Source organism: Heteronotia binoei, chromosome 18, assembly GCF_032191835.1.
Source record: "Heteronotia binoei isolate CCM8104 ecotype False Entrance Well chromosome 18, APGP_CSIRO_Hbin_v1, whole genome shotgun sequence".
Classification (NCBI taxonomy): Eukaryota; Metazoa; Chordata; class Lepidosauria; order Squamata; family Gekkonidae; genus Heteronotia; species Heteronotia binoei.
The window spans coordinates 38,552,168-38,562,978 of record NC_083240.1 but is presented as its reverse complement, the minus strand read 5'-3'; the positions used below and the strand labels follow the sequence as shown (position 1 = coordinate 38,562,978).

Genomic DNA, 10,811 nt, shown 5'->3' with positions numbered 1-10,811 from the left:
AACGTGTTTTTTAAACAGACTTTTTAAGTTTTTTAAGCAGACTCTGATTTGGGAGAACCAGGTTTGATTCCCCTCTCCTCCACTTGCAGCTGCTGGAATGGCCTTGGGTCAACCATAGCTCTCATAGGAGTTGTCCTTGAAAGGGCAGCTGCTGAGAGAGCCCTCTCAGCCCCACCCATCTCACAGGGTGTCTGTTGTGGGGGAAGAAGATATACGAGATTGTAAGCTGCTCGGAGACTCTGATTCAGAGAAAAGGGTGGGGTATAAATCTGCAGTCTTCTTCTTGAGTCCCGGAGTCCCACACTGTCTGTCTCTATAGCACATGCTGATATTCCGCGTGTTTTATCCTGATAAATTTCCATTATCAAGTTTCGCCAATAACCCAAAATCACCGCATTTACCTTCAAAGAAATTTTAATGAACAATTCTTAAGACAGGAAAGCACTGCCACTGACCAATACATTTGGCCTAGTGACTTGTAGTTTTTCTGTCTTCTTCGACAGAAGCAGCTCGGGGATGGCACAGTTGTTTTGCATGAAGACCCCGGGTTCAAATCCAGTTAAAGGGACAGTGAGGGCTGTGTCCAGCTGCAGTCTTTCCTCAGCCTTAGAGATGGAACTAACCTACCTCACAGGGTTGTTGTGAAGATAAAATGGAGAAGAGAACAATGAAAGCTACTTTTGGTCCCCCGCTGGGGAAAAGGGCAGGATATAAAAAAAGGCAAATAAAATAGCATGCAAAGAGGGTGGTCTGCTCCAAACACTGAATCCTCCTGCGTCTTTCTCAAGTGGTTTCATAATCCATGAGTCCTGGGCCAGTGCAAGTTTTGTTGTCAAGTTTGGTGTAGTGGTTAAGTGTGCGGACTCTTACCTGGGAGAACCGGGTTTGATTCCCCGCTCCTCCACTTGCAGCTGATGATGATATTGGATTTATATCCCGCCCTATACTCTGAATCTCAGAACGGCTCACAATCTCCTTTATCTCCTTCCCCCACAACACACACCATGTGAGGTATGTGGGGCTGAGAGAGCTCTTACAGCAGCTGCCCTTTCAAGGACAACTCCTGTGACAGCTATGGCTGACCCAGGGCCATTCCAGCAGCTGCGTGAAGAGGAGTGGGGAATCAAACCGGGTTCTCCCAGATAAGAGTCCGTATACTTAACCACTACACCAAACTGGCTGTCATTCCAGCTGCTGGAATGGCCTTGGGTTAGCCATAGCTATTGTAACAGTTGTCCATGAAAGGGCAGCTACTGTGAGAGCCCTCTCAGCCCCACCTACCTCACAGAGTGTCTTTTGTGGGGGAGGAAGATAAAGGAGATTGTAAGCCACTCTGAGACTTTGATTCAGAGAGAAGGGCGGGGTATAAATCTGCATTCTTCTTCATGAAAGCTGCATTCCCATCCCTGGCTTTTCAACCCCTCAATATACTCCACCGATACACTTATGAGTATCAGTTCTGTTTATTCTTTTCTCGTAATATACATTTATACAGGGCCATAGTAAAAATTATGCAACGGGATTTTTTTTTTCAGTTGTTATACTATGGGTCATGAATAAACGCATGCAGTTACAAAGGAGAGGTAGTAGAAACACTGTATTAAAGACCTCAAAATACAAACATCATATAAATAAAAACACTTTTCAAATTAACTGCTGGAATTTCTTGTACAGATAAATAAGGTAAAAAGTACATTACTTCGTCAAAGCAAAAAAAAAAGAAAGGTGGTGGTGGTGGAGAACAGGGTTCTTATCAGTCCACAAAAAATCCAACAGAGCTTTGATGTCAGTTGACCGCCTCTGCTGAGGTGGTGTGGCTGGCAACCCCCCCCCCTCCCAAAAACAAGGTACAAAACGATTCCATTCTGAAAAATGCTGTGTAATTCAAGTGTTTGAGCGGCTGAATTATGATGAACTAAAAGGGGGGAAAAACCCTCTCAAAATCAGAAGAGGGAATTTCCAGAGAAACGGAAGTCGCCAAAAATACCTCATGATGCTACGCAGTCAAAAGGGATGGCCGAAAAAAATGAAAAGCTAAAAGAAGCCAGCAAGGAGCAACATCCTGGAATCTCCTTGTATGTGGCAGAGAAAACCACCCTGATTTTGTTTTGGACACTTTGCTATTTGTAAAGAAAGAAAAGGTCCACGGCACAACATCAAAAATTCCTAAACTCGGGCCTCTGAGAGTCCAAGCTCTGTAAGGAAAGGTCCAAAACTGTCTTTCTAACATGGAACGGAACCACCCCCCCCCCAGAGGTTAGAAATTGGTCAAGACTACGGAACAAAGCAACCAAACCTCTATCCTGGGGGGAGGGGGGCGACAGGAAGCCCCCATCCACTTCTGAATGTGATCGAGAGGGTCCACAGAGTGGCAGAGTTACCAAACTAGTACATAAACTGGTATCAAACGGGAAGGTGCACGGGAAGGCATTCTTGACAGCTTTGTTGGAAGGTCTTCTAAGGTGCTGTTGGTCACCCGTTGTGGAAAAGGTTTGGGTTCTCTCTTTTGCTGTTGCCGCTGTTGTGTGTGTTTTCAACGTCCCCCCCCTCCTCCTACCCAAGTTGTGCCTTTTTTCTTGTTTAAATTAATAATTCCTCATAAACGGATGAGTTTCTTTAGTAAATTAGTGCAATACAAACTGTTCTGGGGGGGGTGGTAGGAAATGGAGAAGTCAAGGAGAAGAAAAACATCACGGGTGTATATCCACAGTAACTGCTAAAATTAGTTTCAGGGATTCTCAACATACCACACCGAAAATGTAAAAGAAGAAGTCCCCAGGTCCGTAACTCCGCCACCTTTTCTAAGAAGGTGCCATTTTCTTCTGTCTTCGATGGTTTCTCAAGTGGCATTTAGAAGACACAAGCTCAAATTGAACTGAGCCCCCAAAACTTCCCAACACACAGGTTGGAAGTCAACGACAGTTTCTCATCTTTGAAGAGTTGCTCTGAAAAAGGGATCCTTTTCCATGAGGAAACCTTGCAGAAGAAAGCGGCTCTTTGTGTCTTCTTCTTCTGAAGACAAATAAAAGCCCTGGCTGAACATCCACAAAGGGAAGGTTTGTTGTATCTGTGAAGACGAGTCTTTTAAAATCTGGCTCGCTTGGCAAAAGAGAAGGGAGAGTGGGGCCAGATCGGTCATAAGACAAGTCTCCTGCAAAGCTGTTCTGAATTGCTTCCCTTCTCTGAATGAACTGCATTTTTCTTTGGTAGTCAAACCATTGGAGTAGAACCCTGGCTGACCACTGGGCTGAAGCGAAACATCCCCGAGCTGCCCTGGATGCTCCACCTACTGTTCGTAAACAGCCACTGCGCTGCAGCAAAGAGCAGAGAGCCTCCGTTCAATACTAGATTTATCTGAAAGCAAGAGAGAAGGCGTTGAATTGGTGCGCCGAAAGTAAAAAGCTGTCCACAGAATTACTAGTAAATCTGCCTGGTTCCTCCTTGATTTTTAATAAATTTTGTAACGTCTCTCCTAATGAAAAGTTTCCTTGAGCTCTGGAAAGATAAAGCGGCTGAATACGCTGTAATGGTAGGGGCTAATGAGCTATATAAATAAAAGACTAATTAAAGTATTAGAAGAAAAATGGAAAGCTTGCTATTCTTATGTTAGGTAAAGATAGAAGAGAGATATAAGCAAATGCAAACACTATGGATAAACTATTCAATTAGGCCTGACCTGTATGATGTAATTAAGCAAAAACTTGGTGCAGTTTTGTGAGAGATATGTATATACATGTGTACTATTTAGGACAGGGGTGGGGAACCATTTTTCTGCCAAGGGTCATAAGGATATTTATAACATCATTCGCAGGCCATAAAAATTATCAACTTAAAAAACAGTGCTCCGCCAAGGGAGAATGATTCAGGCCTAGGGTTGCCAATCACCAGGTGGGGGCAGGGGATCCCTCGGTTTGGAGGCCCTCCCCCCGCTTCAGGTTCACCGGAAAGCGGGGGGGGGGGGGGGGAGGGAAATGTCTGCTGGGAACTCTATTATTCCCTATGGAGATGTATTCGTATAGGAAATAATGGAGAATTGATCTGCAGGTATCTGGGGCTCTGGGGGGGCTGTTTTTTTAGTTAGAGGCACCAAATTTGCAATGCGGCACCTGGTGCCTCTCCTCAAAACACCCTCCAAATTTCAAAAAGATTGGACCAGGGAGTCCAATTCTATGTGCCCCATCCTTCATTATTTCCTATGGAAGGAAGGCTTTTAAAAGGTGTACACAGTCCCTCTAAATGTGATGGCCAGTACTCCCTCTGGAGTTCAATTATGCTTGTCAAAACCTTGCCTCTGGCTCCACTCCCAATGTCTCCTGGCTCCACCCCCAAGGTCCCCAGATATTTCTTGAACTGGACTTGGCAACCCTATTTAGGCCAGCAAAATTAATACAAATAATTGTTTTTCTATTTGAAGTCATGTGGGGAGAGCCTAATCTGGCACACACACACACACGGGCCGCCGGCCTAAGCAAATGCATAGGTCCAGGCTTTTTCTGTAGAAAAAGCCCAGCAGGAACTCAGTAGCATACCATATTCCCTAATATTAGCATATTAGGTCACACACTCATTAGCATATTAGGCACCACCTGGGATAATCAAGTGCAAACTGAACAGTACTGTGACAGTAACTTTTCCAGGCCCTGCAGCAATTCTGGCCAGCCAGCCAGGCCCCAGGGAGGCTGCCGCACAGTACATCTGGGCCCTGTGATCCCTGCCTGGCCCTGGGGAGGCTGCTGCACGGTGCAGCTGGGCCTCACGATCCTCGCTGGCCAGCCAGGCCCCAGGAAGGCTGCCACATGGCTCAGTTTGGCCCAGCGATCCCCGAGGGCCAAACCCCTGATTTAGGACATTGTATATGCTTATTCTCTCAATATGGGTTTTTAAAATATATTTTAATTGCTTTAGTAATTCAAGAATACGGTTCAATCTGCAGAAAAATAGTATTGCTATTACGCTAAAATCAAATATCTATTATCTGAAAATTGTTGAACTATCAAGCTTTCCTTTACTATAATTGTTTTAATGAATAGGGTGTAAGAGGAGTGTAATGAAACAGAACTAAAATGCATCATCTTGCTTCATTTCATGTTTATTTCCCTCTCCATTTCTGATGCAGTGGCAACTACAAAACTCGCAGTAAGGACGAGTTCCCACGAGCTCAAAAGCTCGAACGAGCGTCTGTGATGCTCTGGTTGGCCCTACTAAAAGGTATTACATGCATGTCGTTAAACCAGAAGGAAGGACTGCGCTGCGACTGAGGGGAGGCTTTCTTGGTGAGCGCAGCAAATGAGATGAAAGGCAAGGGAGCCGAACCCAAAGAGCTAACTTGTGAGCAAAGAGGCCAGTTCAGCATCCTCAGAAACAACTCCTGTTGTGCAAAGCGGGCTCCTCAGCGGGCAGCTGGGTCTAAAGCACTCACATTTATTGATGTTTTCTATATCGGCCGGGTCTTGCAAAATTTTTGCTAGGCCTTCGAGCAGCAGGGCCGCCTTGTGGTATCGGTAGGCGATATCTTCTGTCTGCTGAAACATCTCGTCCAGGGCTGCGGCCTGTACCTGGGGAGGTTAGGAGAAGCGGATGAGCTCGGGGGGGCCGGGAATACAGCAGGGTGACTTGGCAACAAAAAAAAGGGGGGGGCTCAACGAACTGCCATTTCGCAAGCTGTCTTGGTATTATCATGGCCCTGAGATCCTGGTTCAAACCCACATTCTACCATTTGCTGTCTTCTTAATCCTTAGAGCCCCTTGGCGCGGAGTGTTAAAGCTGCAGTACTGCAGTCTTAAGCTCTGCTCATGACCTGAGTTCGATCCCCAGCGGAAGCTGGGTTTTCAGGTAGCTGGCTCGAGGTTGACTCCCCCTTCCATCCTTCCGAGGTCGGTCAAATGAGTACCCGGTTTGCTGGGGGCAAAGTGACTGGGGAAGGCAATGGCAAACCACCCCGTAAAAAGTCTGCCGTGAAAACGCTGTGAAAGCAACGTCACCCCAGAGTCGGAAACGACTGGTGCTTGCACAGGGGACCTTTCCTTTCCTTCCCAATCCTTAGAGGGGCACTGAGATGATTAAAAGGGGAGCAAGGAAACAAGGTGGGATACAAATGTAAATATTTAAAAATTCGAGTCAGGTGGGTAGCTGTGTGGGTCTGAAGCAACAGAACACAGCTTGAGCCAAGTGGCATCTTGAAGGACAACAATTAAAAGTTAGGTAAAAGCTAAGTTAAGCGAGCAAACTGGAGGGGTGGTGGGTGGGGTCTGAATTCAGCCTTTCCACTCACGCGTGAGGGATAAACCTGCAGTCTCCAGAATACTCACCGTCCTCTTGGCATCTACACTAAAGAGACCTGATGTGGGCAGCCCCGGGAGGCTAGTAAAGGTTCTGGCACAAGGGTGGCCAAACCTGCTTAAAGTAAGAGCCACACAAATAAATGTTAGATGTCTGAGAGCCACAAGGAAGGGAGGGAGGGAGGAAGAAAGGAAGGAGAATAGATGGGGAGGGAGGAGAGGTTGAAAGCATCAGATGAGGGAGGGAAGGAGGAAGGAAGGAGAATAGATGGGGGAGGGAGGAGAGATTGAAAGCATCAGATGAGGGAGGGAAGGAGGAAGGAAGGAGAATAGATGGGGGAGGGAGGAGAGGTTGAAAGCATCAGATGAGGGAGGGAAGGAGGAAGGAAGGAGAATAATGGGGGAGGGAGAAGTTGAAAGAAAGCAACTTTAACCTTAAACGCATTCTCCAAGCTGCCAGCTGGCGTAGCCTGAAGAAGGGATTTAAAGAGAGAAATGCCTTCTCCAAACCAGACAACATCATGGTGGGGGCTTCAAGAGCCACCCCTATGCTGCCTCTCCTCCACTGTGCGGAGTGACTCCCAGGTGGCCCCTCCCAGCCAGCTACTAGCTGAGTCCTGCTAGAGAGGCAGTTCTCCCATCTCCCTCAATGTGAGATGATGAACTGTCACCCAAAAGGCTGTGTTGGCTTCAAAAAGCCCATATGCCTTCAAAACTTGTTCACTGGATGCTATGCCTTGCTTGGCTGTAGTATCTTGTGTTCTGCCTTGAGTAGCAGCAAACAGCAACAACAAAAACCACCCAAAAAATGAGGAGGGGGTAATAAATGAAAGAGCCCCATGGCGCAGAGTGGTAAGGCTGCAGTACTGCAGTCTGAACTCTCTGCTCATGACCTGAGTTCGATCCCGGTGGAAGCTGGTTTCAGGTAGCTGGCTCAGGTTGACTCAGCCTGCCATCCTTCCGAGGTCGGTCAAATGAGTCCCCAGCTTGCTGCGGGGAAAGTGTAGATGAATGGGGAAGGCAATGGCAAACCACCCCGTAAAAAGTCTGCCCTGAAAACGTTGTGAAAGCAACGTCACCCCAGAGTTGGAAACGACTGATGCTTGCACAGGGGACTACCTTGACCTTTAATAAAGTAAATGAAAAAACAGAATAAGGGAGTGGTAAAGAAGATTCTATTTCTTTAAGCGCCGTTGGTTTGGCAGGACTTTGGAAGCTGCCCTGCAGGACACCAAGATAGGACACCAAGATCAAGGTTCCTCTCCCAAGACGCTCAGGGGGGGTGTTTAACTTCCCAGGCACCAGAAATTCCTCCTCTTTGCGGAGGCTGAACAGCAGGGGCCCCCAGAAAAGGACCGTCACAATACAGCTCCCTTGCATCCACGGGTCCTCCTAGCCTCCCTTCAGGAGCCCCCGAGGCATCTGCCAGAAGCATCTTACAACCTTTCCCCTTTGCCCAGGGTTTCAGGGCATCCACACCTCCACCTTCAACAACAACCGCCTTGGCTCGTTTCCTCATTCCTCCCAAGGCACAAGGGCAAGTGGGAACGCATCGCTCCAAGGCAGCTGCAACTAATGACTGTTTAAGACTGATGAAAGATTTGCCAGACAAAATAGAAAACGCTGCCTCGGTAACTTTCGAGACATTAAAAAAGAAAAAAAAGGAGGTATTAGCGAACGGAAAAACCAATTTTAATTAATCTCTCGTGTCCCAACCCTCCGCCTAATTTGTTTACGTGCCTCTTTGATTGGGAACACGTGAGCCTGTCTGCGCCTTCAGGAGAGAGCCGAATGGGCACACGGTATTTCAGACGGCGAGAACAATGATGGCAAAATTTTAAGCGTTCCATACCCTGCAGTTGTGGACAGGTTTACATCGGGACCACACACTGTAGCATCCAGACAAGAATAAAAGAACATGAAAGACACTGCAGAACCGGAAAAATCAGCAGTGGCTGAACACAGCCTAACTCAAACAGGACACAGGATCTTATTCCAAGACACTGTAATGCTGGACAACACATCCAATTACCGTGTTAGATTACACAGGGAAGCCACCGAAATCCATAAACATGAACACAATTTCAACAGGAAGGAAGAAAGTTTAAAAATGAACAGGGCACGGCTTCCAGTCCTGAAAAACGCAAGATGACCTACGGCTTACAACAGCGCTACAGGTGAGATTAGATTTTCTATAGCCAATCCATATACAAAAGAACCTCCTCAGGAAAGCTCCTCAATTAGCATGCCACAGCCCAGGAAGCTCCCACAAGATAATGACTTAGCCCTACCCCACCTGCATGAGTAGATAGAAATTACTTGCCTACCAACTTCTTCTCAATTTGACCCAAAGAAAACTCCAGTTTTCTGGGTTACACCTCTGGGGATGCCAGTCCCGGTTCCAATGCCATGACCACGGCCACAAAGCCCAGAAAATCTACAACAACCAATGGACCCCCGCCATGAAAGCCTTCAACAACATACTGTTCCTAGCTTGTTTAAACACACACACTCTCTCTAACACACACATGCAACTTGTCTGTCCATGACTTCTCCAAGCCACCTTTTTGTAGTCACTTAGATCCACAACCCATCCTGCGAAGCAGATGCTGAACCCCCCATGCCTAGGGAGGCCCGGGGAATTTGCCCTTGGGCACCCACTGCTCAAAGCCTTACCATTTCCACAGCGCAACTGTAGATGAGCTTCTCAGCCGTGACGCTGTTGATTTCATCAACGAATCGCTGCTTGTCCGAGAAGAACCGGTTCAGCTTTTCCGTCAACTTCTTGCACATGGCGATGCAGAATTTGTACCTCTCGTTCAGGTTTTTGACCACTGCAGGGAAGGAATGGTCGAGGAGTGGCCTCAGGCTATGGACAAACCAGCTTCCCTCACTGCCTGCTACTCCTAGTTATTTAACATCCAAATTCCCCAGAATGAATAACCCTGTCAGACCAGTGTCACAACACTGATGAGGCAAGTCTCATTCCTCGGTAACAAACCCCTGGCCTCTCACTGGCCCGGAGTTATGATTCTCCCTAGGCTCTCCCCTAAACTTGTTCCGGGCCAGTTGACCCAGCTCCTGTGCATAACAGAGTGAGACCGTCTAGACCAGGGATGTCATTTGTTATGAGGGCCAAATCTGAAATAATTTTCTAGCCAATCCATATACAAAAGAACCTCCTCAGGAAAGCTCCTCCATTAGCATGTCACAGCCCAGGAAGCTCCCACAAGATAATGACTTAGCCCTACCCCACCTGCCACCCGGCCATGAGCATCTTAAAATGTAATGCCAGGTAGCAGAGATATAAGCTTTATAAGGGACACAGATGAACACGAGATTTTATTTTATTTAAAAAAAATATGCTTAAAACATTAGCACTCGTTGGCCTTAAAGGTGCTTTCTTTGTATTTCTCCCATGCAATCCAAGGAACTGGGCAAAAGGAAGTTCTGGCTCTTTCCTTCATTCCTCAGAGAACCAGGAGGGAGAGGAGCCTCAGCCAGTAGAAGGAAGAGAAGCTTCGCTCAGTACCTCTGCTGTGTAACAGAGAGAGCCTGGCAAAGCAAGCTATCCTTCCTCCCTCCCATCCTCCCCCTCGGAGGAACTTTAGCCAATGGAGAAAACAGAGGCTTTGCTCTGTACCTCCTGTGTGATTGAGCAAGCCGGGCAAAGCAAGCTGTGATGCAGAAGGAAGCAAGAGAGGGAGAAGGAAGCAGACGACAGCCAGTTGCTCGGGGGCCTGATAGGAGCCCTCTGGGGGCCTGATTCAGCCCCTGGGCTGCATGTTTGACACCCCTGGTCTAGACTACCCACATGCAAGGAGGCAGAAACCAGTGCTCTCACCGCTGAACAACTCAACACTGCTAAGTTACTGCTGAACAACTCAAACCCCTTATTTTTGTACCCTCAACCCATGATCGACATTCCCTCTAAGCTGAGTTAGTGCGAGCGAGCTAGCTCACAGATTTTTACCCTCCGGCTCACACATTTTTGTCTTTGCTCAGGCAGGAGGGCCCCCAGAGCACACTAATCGATGCGGCAGCTCACAACTTTAATGTCGGTAGCTCACAAAGCAGAACTGTTGCTCACAAGACTCCGCAGCTTAGAGGGATTATTGCCCATGATTCTCACTGAAGCTGCCTGAACATTCTCTAGTCTGTTCTAAAACGTCCTCTCCCTGCGTACCAGGCCAACGGGTATAACGAAGGAGGCAGGTCTCAGCCAGAAAGCGGACAGGTAGAGGAGCAATGGGGTGGTGGCAGCATTAACGTCCATCACCCAATCCAGCCTGGAGACAGACTGAGGGAGTTTGCTGCACTCCCCGAGGTCGATGCGGTATAGACCACAGGCACGTCCCGACCTGATCCTGTGGTCTGGCATCTCTCCCTGCTGGCCTGTTTGCTTTGCTCCTCCCAGGCTCACATGCACAACCAGCCACGGGGTCAAGGTCTCTTAAGTGACTCTGCCCATACTCCCCTGTGCCTGAATGCAACCAACCCTCAGCCGCCCCGCCCGCACTGGTCCACATTCAA

At 47.8% G+C, this 10,811-nt stretch overlaps 1 protein-coding gene across 1 annotated transcript in view; it reads right to left on the bottom strand.

The window, feature by feature from the left end:
- Positions 1–1,447: 1,447 nt before the first annotated feature.
- The window catches only part of ULK2 (unc-51 like autophagy activating kinase 2), a 98,540-nt gene continuing 89,176 nt past the window's right edge, over positions 1,448–10,811 (bottom strand). Inside the window, exons 25-27 of the mRNA XM_060259003.1 lie at positions 8,955–9,112; positions 5,420–5,555; positions 1,448–3,354 (exon numbers count right to left, since the gene is read on the bottom strand). Of these exons, the coding sequence (XP_060114986.1) occupies positions 3,287–3,354; positions 5,420–5,555; positions 8,955–9,112 (362 nt within the window). The 3' untranslated portion in view covers positions 1,448–3,286. The remainder of the gene's footprint in view (positions 3,355–5,419; positions 5,556–8,954; positions 9,113–10,811) is intronic.